This window comes from Drosophila kikkawai, chromosome 3R (assembly GCF_030179895.1).
Source record: "Drosophila kikkawai strain 14028-0561.14 chromosome 3R, DkikHiC1v2, whole genome shotgun sequence".
Classification (NCBI taxonomy): Eukaryota; Metazoa; Arthropoda; class Insecta; order Diptera; family Drosophilidae; genus Drosophila; species Drosophila kikkawai.
In genome coordinates this window covers 36,144,830-36,157,164 of record NC_091731.1, presented here as the reverse complement: position 1 = coordinate 36,157,164, position 12,335 = coordinate 36,144,830, and the positions used below count along the sequence as shown (strand labels likewise).

Genomic DNA, 12,335 nt, shown 5'->3' with positions numbered 1-12,335 from the left:
ATTTCATTGCGTGCAGATAAAAATGCATTTGTCGCCGCAATTGCCACAAGCAGCCGCCTCTGCCCCTCTTCGTTCTATATCCGAAAATGTTTTGGGGAGCGAAAAAATGATTTACTCACACCTGCAGACCCCGAGACCCGCAGATCCTCCCCACCTAGCTCCCTAGTTCGTATGTCTTCCTTACACACTCTGGGCAAGGATATTAATGCGCCACGAAATGGAGTGAAATGAATTATTTGAATAGAATTGCCGTTACTCAGAGGAGCGGCGGTGGCTGCAACTCGATAATGGCTGTAAATTCAGCAACTTGGCAAAGCGCCCCGAGGGCGTGTAGAAGGTCCTTGTGTCCCGGGTGAACGCATATTGCTAGTCGAGATAAAATTGATTTGTGTGGCGTGGCCCCATGGAAGGGCCCAGCAGGATGTAGGGCCTAGTCTGATTACGCTAATTGCTTCCTGACCCGCAGATGGTGATTGTGGACCTGCCGCCGACGCCCTCCAAGTTCCACTACATCTTCAATCTGAAGGATCTGTCGCGGATCTTTGCTGGCCTGCTGCTCATCGAGCCCACGTCCTTTAAGGGTTTAAGGGAGCTGATCAGGGTGTGGCGTAACGAGTATACCAGGATCATTTGCGATCGACTGATATCAGACAATGTAAGCAAAGCCAGGATATTTTTAGTTATCCATAAGACATCATTTCTATTAATCCCGCTTAGGACATCTTGAGTGTGCGGCGTAATCTGGCCCTTGAGGTGGGTGAACGTTTCCCGCCGTCTTTCGAAGAGGAACATGGTTTCATTGATACCGAAGCCGCAGAGGCCGAGGCCCAGGCTCGCCTCCTCTACGAGCCTTCCAAAACGGACCTTGACTACGGCGAGGAGGAAGGCGAAGAGGAGGAGGAGGGCGAGGGCGAAGCTCCCCCGGTAATACTCTCGCTCAAGGACTATGTCCTACGTGATCCTTTGCTTTTTGGAGATTTCCGCAACTTTACCAACGAATCGGAGGCCCGCTTGTACGAGGATCTGCTGGACTACAACTCCGTTTACTCTCTGTTCACCGAAATTCTGGAGGAATACTGCGAGCGGAAGGTCAAGATGACCCTGGTCCTGTTCGAGGACTGTCTGGAGCATCTCACCCGAGTCCACCGCACGCTTCGCATGAATCGCGGCCATGTGCTGCTCATCGGAGTCGGCGGCTGCGGCAAGAAGTGTGTGACCCGGCTGGCCGCCTTTGCCGCCGAGTGCGATGTCTTCGAGATCACCATTTCGCGTGGCTACAATGAAGCAGCCTTCCGCGAGGACCTTAAGGTCCTCTACACTCTGGCGGGGGTCAAGCGCAAGAAGGTTGTCTTCCTATTCACCGCAGCCCAGGTGGCCGAAGAGGGTTTCCTAGAATTGATTAATAATATCCTGACCGTTGGGCAAGTTCCGGCCTTGTTTGCAGATGAGGACAAGGATGGCATCGTTAATCAAGTCCGCAAATTTGCCGAAGAGGAGGGAATCTCGGCTTCCAAGTATGAATATTTTTACTGAGAGAAACTTGTTCCTCTCACCATAGAGATCTTCCTTTTTTAGGGATGCAGTTTGGGCCTACTTCCTGCGCACCTGTGCTGAAAACCTCCATGTGGTTTTGTGCATGTCTCCTGCTGGCGATGCCCTGCGCAATCGCTGCCGCAACTTCCCTGGACTTATTGGTAGCACCTACATCGACTGGGTGTTCCCGTGGCCCAGGCAAGCCCTGTACGCGGTGGCCAAGCTCTTCCTCACCGAGCACGCCCTGATTCCGGCTGCACATCGCGATGCCATCGTGGAGCATGTGGTCCATGTGCACACGACCATACAGCAGTATTCCAGGGACTATCTGGCCAAGCTAAGGCGTAATAATTTCGTGACGCCAAAACATTATCTGGATTACATAAATACCTACAGAGGATTGCTGGGTATGTGCTCTTTCCTATAATAAAGTATTTTCTAATTATTTTTCCCCGCAGAGGAAAAGGCCAAGTTCATCACCCAACAACGTTCCCGTCTCGGCGAGGGCATCAAAAAAATCGAAGAGGCTTCCGTTCAGATCGACGACCTGCGTATTATTGTCACGGAGCAAAAGAAGAACGTGGCCGTCGCCTCGGAGGAGTGCGAGGCCATGCTAGTCACCATCGAGTCCTCAACGGTGAAGGCCAACACAAAGAAGGCCGAAGCCTCGGAGAAATCCGTCGAGGTGGAGGTCAAGGGTAAGCAGATTGCCATCGAGAAGGAAGAGGCCGAGGAGATTCTGGCCGATGCTATGCCTGCCCTGGAGGAGGCCAGGCGAGCCCTGTCCGAGCTGGAAAAGGCACAGATCACCGAGATCCGATCCTTTGCCACGCCCCCGGCCGCCGTGCAAGTGGTCTGCGAGTGCGTGGCCATCCTGAAGGGCATCAAGGAGATCAACTGGAAGTCGGCCAAGGGCATGATGAGTGACGTGAATTTCCTGAAGAGTCTGATGGAGATGGATTGCGAGGCTCTGACGCAGAAGCAGATCACTCAGTGCCGGCAGCACATGAAGACCCAGAACCTGGACGATATGGGCAAGATCTCCGTGGCCGGAGCCGGCCTCCTGAAGTTTGTGAAGGCCGTTTTGGGCTTCTTCGATGTGTATCGCGAGGTCAAGCCGAAGAAGGAGCGCGTTGACTTCCTCGTCGAGGAGCAGGAGGTGCAGATCAAGCTGCTCAATCACCTAAACAGTGAGATCCAGAAGCTGGAGGAGAAGCTAAACGAGTTGAATGAGAACTATGCTGTGTCCATGAAGCAAATGCGTGCCCTCACCGAGATGATGCAGCAGGCAGAGCGGCGCCTGATAGCCTCCGACAAGCTGATCAGTGGCTTGTCCTCCGAGCTGATCCGCTGGAGCAAAGAGATGGCCAGTCTGGGGCAGCAGCTGACGGACAGTGTGGGCATGTGCCTGATTAGCGCCTCATTCCTGGCCTATACCGGAGCCTTCACCTGGGAGTTCCGCAAGACGATGGTCTTTGAAGACTGGCTTGAGGACATCGTCTCCATGGGCATTCCCATTTCCCTGCCCTTCAGGATCGATGCCTACCTCACCACCGACGTGGAGATCTCCCAGTGGAGCAACGAGGGACTGCCGCCGGACGAGCTGTCCATCCAGAACGGCATCCTCACCATGCGCGCCTCCCGCTTCCCGCTCTGCATCGATCCCCAGCTGCAGGCACTGCAGTGGATCCGCAAGAAGGAGACGCGAAACAACCTCAAGGTGCTCTCCTTCGGCGACTCTGACTTTCTCAAGCAGCTGGAGATGGCCATCATGTACGGCACGCCCGTTCTCTTCGAGGATGTGGACGACTACATAGACCCGGTAATCGACGACATCCTGCAGAAGAACCTTCGCACTCAAGGCGGCCGCAAATTCGTCATGCTGGGCGACAAGGAAGTGGACTGGGATCCCGGCTTCCGCGTCTACCTCACCACCAAGTTCTCCAACCCCAAGTTCGATCCGGCCGTCTATGCCAAGGCGCTGGTCATCAACTACACGGTGACTCAGACTGGTCTGGAGGACCAGCTGCTAAGCGTGGTGGTGGGCACCGAGCGACCCGATCTGGAGGCGCAGCGAGAGTCCCTCATCGCCCAGACCAGCGAGAACAAGCAGCTGCTGCAGCAGCTCGAGGATTCTCTGCTTCGCGAGCTGGCTACATCGACGGGCAATATGCTGGACAACACGGAGCTGATCGAGACACTGGAGAACACCAAGACCAAGGCGGCCGTCGTCATGGAGCAGCTGAAATTGGCCGCCGACACGGCGGCAGACATTGAGGTACTGCGTAATGGCTACCGGCCAGCAGCCAAGCGCGGAGCTGTGCTCTTCTTCGCGCTCTCGGACATGGCGACCGTAAACAGCATGTACCAGTATGCACTGGCCGCCTACCTGGACGTCTTTGTCTACTCCCTGCGCAAGGCCGTGCCGGATGCAAGTCTCAATAAGCGCCTGAACAACATCATAAAGACGCTGACGGAGAATGTCTACTGCTACGGTTGCACAGGCATTTTCGAGCGGCACAAGCTACTCTTCTCCTTCCAGATAGCCACCAAGCTGGCCCAACGGGATGGCATCCTGCTGCAGTCCGAGCTGGATTTCTTCATCAAGGGCAGCATTGCCTTGACTAAGAGCGAACGCTCCAATCCCAGTAAGTGGCTGCCGGAAAAGAGCTGGGAGGATCTGCTCAAACTGGCCTTTGATTTTCCTGAGACTTTTGGCACCCTGCCGGATCATTTTGGTCGTTTCCTGACGGAGTGGAAAGAGGTGAGTTCGAAGGGTTTGGAGTAGGCGAAGGGAAGATACTTAAGGACTGAGTCCTGAGATTATAGATATCGTTCTCCTATTTCTATACCCTTGCAAGGTATTATAATAATTAGAATACTTAACGCTGAAAATTGAAGTATAAATCATTATTAGAAACTATTTAGCCAAAACTTCTACTACATTTCATATAATCCCCACGTTAAAGCCTAGTTAAACCAACATTTAAGTGCCCGAAAAAAAGCACATCTCTGAACCGTAAGAGGGGGTTCAACCCTGCTCTGTTAAATGTTCATGTTTTTCATATTTATTTATTTTTTGTTTGGTTTCTTCCCTTTTCTCCTTGTATTCTCCATTCCGATTTTCCCGCTGCTCGCTTGGGTGCATCATCTTCAACGTCAACGTCAACTCGGATGCCGTTATCAAATTGCTGCTACTGCCACTGGAACTGCTCTGTGGACGATGCTATAAAATGCACAACAACAATGGCAACCACCATAAACTACAACAACAACGACCTGGACTCGGATGGTCGATGGGTCCGTAACGGCTCCTTCTCCCGATTCTGATTCGGATCCTGACTGGCATGTGGCATTCACTGACTTCCGTTCCGTTGCCGACTACGACGACGCTCATTTTGCCTTGCACTTATCGCCATCGCCATCGTCATGCGAATGCCCATGAACTGGGTCCATCGCTCAGTGGTTCGACTTGGAGAATCCCGAGGAGGTGGCATGTCCGGGCGACTACAACATCAAATGCAATGCATTCCAGGCAAGTGCCGGCCCTGCCGCTGCTGTGTATTCTCCCCACTCGCTTTGCATGCTTTCAGCTTTCAGCTTCGAGTGGTCCTGGCCAGGAGCTCCTCCAACTCAAGCTTCAGGTCCTCTCCACAGGCCGTTGCTGTTGCTGTTGCCGTTGCCGTTGCCATTGAGCGTTATTGGATTTCGTACTTTATGCTCGCCTCTAGTGGATTATTATGTACAAGGCAGGCCAGGCCAGGCCAGAGCCACACCCACAGGGGATACCACAGCTCTTTGGGCGTTTAGTTTTGCTCGACTTTTGCTACGTCCTGCAACTTTGGCGCACATTTTCTTCTCAAGTTATTAGCAGCCTGTTTTTGTCAGCCAGCCTGCTGTCTCTATATGGATGTCCCTCCCTCTCGCCTCCGTCTGTGTGCATTACCATATTTTATCAATTTTCCAAACCATTAGATGAGCGGCAATTTGCGCCCGCAGTCGCACTTGAAACCAGCACAGCGCCAAGCCAAGCGAGCCCAATTTGCACTTGAGTTGTGCTGGAAGCCGCAGGAGCAACAGCAACAGCAACATCGGTGGCCACAATGGAGAGCAGCTTCTGATGACGAGCTGTCGCCGGCTCATTGTCATTGTGACGGGGTATTAAAATGTCTAAAACCCAATATCTTCGCCTACAGAAATTAATGTTCCTGCGCTGCTTCCGCGTGGATCGCATCTTCCGAAGCATAAATCAATATATAGTTGAGACGATGGATGAGTTCTACATTATGCCGCCGGTGGTGAGCTTTACAGCCATCTTCGAGCAGACCTCCAGCACGATTCCCGTGTGCTTTGTGCTTAGTGCCGGCTCGGATCCCACCAACGATCTGATCAAGCTGGCGGACGCTATCGTGGGCATGTCCAACTTCTGCCACATCTCGCTGGGACAGGGTCAGGAGAAGGCCGCCCTGGGTCTGCTGGATATGGCCATCAAGCAGGGCATGTGGCTGATGCTGCAGAACGGGCACCTGCTCATCAGGTTCGTAAGGGAGCTGGAGAAGTATCTGGACCGGATGGAGAGTCCCCATCCGGACTTTAGGCTGTGGATAACCACAGATCCCACGCCCACATTCCCCATTGGCATTCTGCAGAAGTCCCTCAAGGGTGAGTCTGTGTTAGCCTTTCGCAGGATACTAAGTCTCAAGCCTTTCTTTCGCAGTGGTCACGGAGCCACCCAATGGCCTGAAGCTCAATCTGCGCTCCACCTACTTCAAAGTGCGGCAGGAGCGCCTCGAGAGCTGCTCGAATCCCGCCTTCCGCCCGCTGGTCTATGTGCTGGCCTTCTTCCACGCCGTCGTCCAAGTAAGTGCCACAGATATCGCAATTTACAGTCGGAGCCCAGCTGGTCGAGTGTGTGGCGTTGTTTATTTATTAATCTCTTAATTTCTAGCTGCTGAAAGCTTTTCACAGCGCAGTTGCACAATTGATGGAGGAGCAGAGCTGCTGCTCCTGCTGCTGCAGCAGTTGCAGCAAATTGATATTGATCATCCAGTTGGAGGCACTTCGATTAATCTGTGTAAACGTTTCTCCTGCTCTTACTTCCCCTAGGAGCGCCGCAAGTACGACAAGCTGGGCTGGAACATAGCGTATGACTTTAACGACACCGACTTCGAGGTCTGCACCGAGATCCTGCGCACCTACCTGACGCGCTGCATCGGTGGCAAGCTGCCGTGGAACAGCCTGAAGTACCTCATCGGCGAGGTGATGTACGGCGGCCGCGTCATCGATGATTTTGACCGGCGCATCACCAACTGCTATATGAACGAGTACATGGGCGACTTTCTGTTTGATGAATTCAATTCCTTCCACTTTTACGAGGACGAGAACGTGGACTACTGCCTGCCGGACGAGGAGACGGTGCTGAAGGAGGACTACATAGGTGAGTTGGACGATCTCCCTGGGCTACTTACATATGTAATGCTTTGACAACAGCGCACATCGACAAACTGCCGCTGGTCAACAAGCCGGATGTGTTTGGTTTGCATCCGAACGCGGAAATTGGTTATTACACAATGGCGGCTCGCAGCATTTGGAACAGTTTGATTGACTTGCAGCCGCAGACGGGTGAGTGTTCTGGCCTGGTTGGAGGCATTCAATATTTAACCGGCGTTCCTGCGGGCATATCTGCTCGAGATAGCACACACACCCATTGTTATCGCCATCCACTGATAATTTGAGTCGGAAAAAGCAATGATAATAATGTAATATAGATACGCACACTCGCAGCAGCCCCAGCCTCTGCCTGATGGTGGTAAATGGTTCAATTTGCATGCAACGTGTGCCAATTGTCAGCCGTTTATTACATTTTATCTTGTTGATTTTCATTCCGGCGTTCTCTGCGTTGTATTTTTGGCATGTTGAATTTTTAATTTAATTTAATTAATTAGTTGCGGTTTTGCAATTAACTTTATTGCATGCGCCATTATAGTCGACGCACAACAGCAATGCACACATTAAAAATTAAAATAGAACCGCACACATACACGGGTAGAGATTGCCTGCGCATCTCCATGACCCACCGTCACTCCCACTCCCACTCCCACTCCCATTTCCCTTCTGCATTCATTCACTTTCATCGGGCTGCCGCAAATCGCAGCGAATCGAGTTCAAACCTCACCGCAGCCACCGCCGTCAGAAGTACCAAAAAATGGTGGAAAACGTCACACAAAAGTCGATAATTTGGCGTTACGGGCTTGAACGTGTTAAAACCGCCATCAGAGTGGCTTCCAATTCCACCCTGCACCACCCACCCATCCATGCATATTCCCCTATATGTATGGCCTTGTAAATAATTGTATATACAATTTGGAATACTTTATTTTTTTTTTTAAATATATTCGCACACACATGAAGTGACCAAGTGGACACCGACCGAAGTCAATCCTGGTAAAGTATTCCCCAAACACACACTGCCGTATTTACACCCCCGGTGGCCGCCCATTAAGTGTAAATAAAAGTAATAATAAGAACAAATATTTCCACTGATTAAAAATCGAGTTTAACAATTTTATTTCAATTCAACGCGATTCGCACCAAGATATACTACACGTTGCAGCCGAAAAGGTTCAGCAAAAGGGACTTTTCAAACTCTCTACTAAGAGTTTTTATTACTTCTGAAAATAAAATATTCTTTTCCAATAATAAATGTAATATTAAACACCTTTTTACTAACAAAATAATATTTTAAACGTCAAGTATTCCTTCTAAAACCCAAATGCCCTACGAATATTCGAGTAGAGCCCAGAAAAATTCCAATAATTTGCATATTCATGAGCTTTAGTATTTGCTAATTGACACTTTAACAAGAAATAAACCAACCAAGGGCTAAAAAACCCCATTTGGGTGCCAGATAAAGAGGAAAATTAATAAAAAACAAGCAGAAATAAATGGCAGAGAGAAGAAATGTATAAAGGCAATTGGAAAAACCGCAGACCCTGCATACATTACTGCAGCTCTCTTTTTCCTTGCCTTTGCCCTGACACCTGCCATTGCCACTATAATCCTCGTTTTCGCCGCATCCAGGTGAGGGCACGGGCGGAATCAGCCGCGACGATTTCATCGACTCGGTGGCCGCCGGGATACTGAAGAAGCTGCCGCCCGCCTTCGAGACATGGCGCATTCGCAAACAGATCCAGATGAGCCTGTCGCCCACCGGCGTGGTCCTGCTGCAGGAGCTAGACCGCTTTAATCTCCTGGTGGTGCGCATCAAGAAGACGCTGGAGCTGCTCCGCAAGGTAATTTTCCCGTTGGGACTGTCAATGATGGCCGCACATAAATCCTTCATCCTTGTTTTGCATTTCCCATTTGTTTATGCATTTGCCAAGTTGGCTGGCGACCAAGCAAACAATGTCCAAATTTGAATGTGGGCGCTGCTGGGGGAGATCCCAGGACTCCCAGCTCCCAGCTAAGGCTGCATTTTGTTGCCAAAATAAATTTACAAATGCAAATGAACTCGGGTACAGGCTTTGTCTTGGCCCCGGCCACGCCTACACACATGTATGGCCTTTTAATTTAATTGCATCCAATGCTCTCCACAGGCCATTGCCGGCGAAATCGGCATGGACAATGTGCTGGACAACATTGCCAACTCGTTGTTCAATGGCCTCCTGCCAGGCGCGTGGAGCAAACTGGCGCCGGCGACATGCAAACAGTTGGCCAGCTGGCTGGAGCACTTGCGGGTGAGTGGTCCTCGTCCTCCCGCCTCTCGCAGGCGCATTAATCAGGCCGAGGCCCCGAATCAATCAAGGCGAGTTCGTGTCCACTAATCAGAACCCTTCTTTCCTTCCCCAACAAAGCTCCGGGCCGTGCAATACAAATACTGGACGCTCTCCGGCGAGCCCCTGGTCATGTGGCTGTCAGGTCTGCATATACCGCAGAGCTATCTCACGGCCCTGGTGCAGGTGAGTCTGGGCATTGTCGCACCTCGTAGCCATTGTCATGGCCATTGCCATTACTTTCCATCCGGTCACCTCTGCAGATTGCCTGTCGCCGAAACGCTTGGCCCCTGGACCGCTCCACACTCTTCACCTACGTAACGAAATTCGCAGACCCCGACGATGTGGAGGAGCGCCCAGTGACGGTGAGTGGTTGCAGGAGAGGGAAGAAAACGCTGAATAGGGAGGCTATCCCGGATTCTAAATGCAAAACGATGACCCAGCCCAGCTCCAGCTCCATCCTGGTTCAGGGCCGGGTCTGCGGGGCACTAATTTCGTAATTAGGAATTCTGTTTGCATTTTAATCGCTCAACTTTTTGCAGGGCTGCTTTGTGCACGGTCTGTACATCGAGGGAGCACGCTTTGACTTGGCCACTAATCAGCTGGCGCGTTCCCATCCCAAGGTCCTGGTCGAGGAGCTGGCCATTCTCGCCGTGGAGCCCATTGAGGCGCACCGTCTCAAGCTGCAGGTTGGTATCGGTAACGAGGGGGATGGGAACAGGGCCTGGTTAGCCAGGATAGTTACTGGCTAGCTGGCTGGCTGGCTGGCATCGCCGCCGCCTGGCAGTGACAAGTACTAATGTGCGCTTGTATCTACATATGCCCGAGGCGGTGGCAGTGGACGGGGGCGTGGCCACGCTGATATTTGTTTAAATGCATCGCACTAAATTACCAACAGCTTCCGCCCTCGCCCAGCCAACTAATGGGGCATCTGTGCTTTGCTAATTGTTTCCGAGTTTAAATGGTAGCAGCTTTAAAGTGGAAGGTTTTAGGAAATGCTTCTGCTTTCATCCTTAATACTATCTCCTTTTCAGAACACTTTCCTGGCCCCAGTTTATACAACGTCACTGCGCAGGAATGCCATGGGCGTGGGCCTGGTCTTTGAGGCAAATCTGGCCACCTCCGAAGATCTGAGTCACTGGATATTGCAGGGCGTCTGCTTAACGCTCAATACGGACCTCTAAGGCTATATAGAAGACTGATTTATTTATTTAAAATTCATTATTTTTCATGGAATTATTTTTACCTAACAAAAAAATTGCAATTTAATTTTACACAGTTTTTTCGGCTGTTTAAACATGGAAAAATCTGTAAGTAGATTTTAGAAATTATATAAGGGTTTTTAGGATTTATCCTATTGTCTGTGGAATTAGAGTAAACTTTGAGGAAGATTTAGTTTGTATTATCACCTAAATAAACACATTCCTTAAATATCTTTAGTTCTACATTAATATATGATAATTTCTTTGACAAGTCAAATTTTTAAAATGCCATATCTAAGCCAAAAAAGCCTGAAATTCAGTTCGGAAAACTTCTTTATGCTAGTTTTTTTTAGATTAACAAAGGTGCATACTAAATTTAAAAAATTAAAAAATCAAAATTTTTGTCGATTTTCGAGAATTTTAATGATGTAACCCCTTATCAATTTTGATAAAAATGACAAAAAAAAAAGTTTCTTTATAACATGGCTAGAACGACGCGCCTGCTGATGCTGATCAAGAATATATATGATTTATAGGGTCGGAGATGAATACTTTTCGAAATAAAGTCATAATACCCCTCAAGAAAACCAGAATTCTGGTAAGTCACCCCTTCAGTGGGCTGCAAACTTCCGACAAAAATTAGAGCACCCTGAAATGCTCTAGAGTAGTAAAAGACAAAGGAGCTCTTCAGTATTGATTAATATTTATCGAATGGATTTTACTAAAGCCAAGTATATCTATGTTTACAGCTCTGTAGTGGCAATGGAGTTTATCAGTATTAAGTACGTAGGTTGCTAGTGCCTGTCAATAACGTGATTTGTGCCTGAACCGCCTGATATGGCTCCGCTCCGCCTGGCATTACCTGCGCCGCCAGCAGCCGAAGCAGCTCTTGAACTTGTCCAGAATGGTGGACTTCATGGAGGGCAGCAAGAGCTCGAGATTCTGGGTGCCTGCACTGTCGTCCGACTCCAGATCCGAGTCAATGGTCATTTCCTGTATGCTAAAGGTGTCTGTTAGCTCATGGTTCTCCTGTCGACGCTTGGACCGCTTCAGCTGGGCCGGGAAGAAGGAGATCTCCTCGGCCTCGTCACTGCTCTCGGACTTGTAATCCACCAGAGGCTTGTGCTCGGGCTCGCCGGGAATGGGAAGTCGGTTGATCGGTATCAGGGTGGACGACTGTGTCTTGGTGGCCTGTAAAATGAGAAGGGTTTATTGCGATTTGAACGGACCAACTAAGAGGACTGTGGTTAAGTCACCTGCTCTTCCTGGAACTGGGTGTAATTCCGCCGAGCCCGCTCGACCTTCAGCTCTAGCTTGCGCTGCAGAATGCGGCAGGTGTTTGGTGGTTCGTGGCCCCGACCGGTGGCGGCCGCTTCTTCTTCCTCATCGATTTCTATGGTCGTGGGGGCATACACCTTGCTGGCGCCCCTGAAAGCCACCTCAAACTCCAGATCCGACATATGTTTGGGTGCTCCGCTGGCCGTTTTCTGCAGTGACGTTGGCCGTGGAAAATTGCATTGTTTCGGCGAAGGCCGTTTGTTGTTGTCACTCACCAGCAGGCCCGCGGCCCCATCCTCGTAGATGTTGGATTGCCTGTCCTCGCTATCGATGCCGCTGTCCTCCATTACGCTGACTCTGGCTGGACTCCGTGGAACTCGGTTAAATGTACTTTCCAAACCCAAATTGCACGCGATGGCAATACAAACAATTTTTTTATTGTCTTCCTCTGCTACTCCCAAACTCCAATCTCCCAAATCAACCCCGGAGCGCAGGGCGCAGGCTCCGGCGAACAGCTGCTGCTGCGGAAAAGCTCGGAAAAATCAATAAC

At 50.4% G+C, this 12,335-nt stretch overlaps 2 protein-coding genes across 2 annotated transcripts in view; one reads left to right on the top strand and one right to left on the bottom strand.

Moving 5' to 3' along the window:
* The window catches only part of Dhc98D (Dynein heavy chain at 89D), a 32,502-nt gene extending 21,916 nt beyond the window's left edge, over window positions 1-10,586 (top strand). Inside the window, exons 33-47 of the mRNA XM_017182422.3 lie at window positions 467-655; window positions 718-1,514; window positions 1,576-1,940; window positions 1,992-4,297; window positions 4,997-5,068; window positions 5,730-6,195; window positions 6,251-6,393; window positions 6,640-6,970; window positions 7,024-7,155; window positions 8,614-8,825; window positions 9,129-9,269; window positions 9,387-9,491; window positions 9,569-9,670; window positions 9,848-9,994; window positions 10,340-10,586. Coding sequence (XP_017037911.1) covers window positions 467-655; window positions 718-1,514; window positions 1,576-1,940; window positions 1,992-4,297; window positions 4,997-5,068; window positions 5,730-6,195; window positions 6,251-6,393; window positions 6,640-6,970; window positions 7,024-7,155; window positions 8,614-8,825; window positions 9,129-9,269; window positions 9,387-9,491; window positions 9,569-9,670; window positions 9,848-9,994; window positions 10,340-10,489 — 5,658 coding nt within the window. The 3' untranslated portion in view covers window positions 10,490-10,586. The remainder of the gene's footprint in view (window positions 1-466; window positions 656-717; window positions 1,515-1,575; window positions 1,941-1,991; window positions 4,298-4,996; window positions 5,069-5,729; window positions 6,196-6,250; window positions 6,394-6,639; window positions 6,971-7,023; window positions 7,156-8,613; window positions 8,826-9,128; window positions 9,270-9,386; window positions 9,492-9,568; window positions 9,671-9,847; window positions 9,995-10,339) is intronic.
* Window positions 10,587-11,209: 623 nt separating this feature from the next.
* Window positions 11,210-12,294, bottom strand: LOC108085685 (uncharacterized). The gene is made up of 3 exons (XM_017182383.3): window positions 12,061-12,294; window positions 11,764-11,994; window positions 11,210-11,698 (listed from the first exon to the last, which is right to left on the bottom strand). Exons 1-3 carry the CDS (start codon window positions 12,130-12,132, stop codon window positions 11,366-11,368), a joined length of 636 nt encoding a protein of 211 aa, XP_017037872.1. The 5' UTR covers window positions 12,133-12,294; the 3' UTR covers window positions 11,210-11,365.
* Between the last annotated feature and the right edge of the window lie 41 nt (window positions 12,295-12,335).

Coding starts and splice junctions, on each gene's coding strand:
- LOC108085685 (XM_017182383.3), bottom strand. CDS start 12,132: ATGGAGGACAGCGGCATCGATAGCGAGGACAGGCAATCCAACATCTAC. Junction 11,995..12,060: donor ATGGGGCCGCGGGCCTGCTG/GTGAGTGACAAC, acceptor ACGTCACTGCAG/AAAACGGCCAGCGGAGCACC. Junction 11,699..11,763: donor CCCAGTTCCAGGAAGAGCAG/GTGACTTAACCA, acceptor CTCATTTTACAG/GCCACCAAGACACAGTCGTC.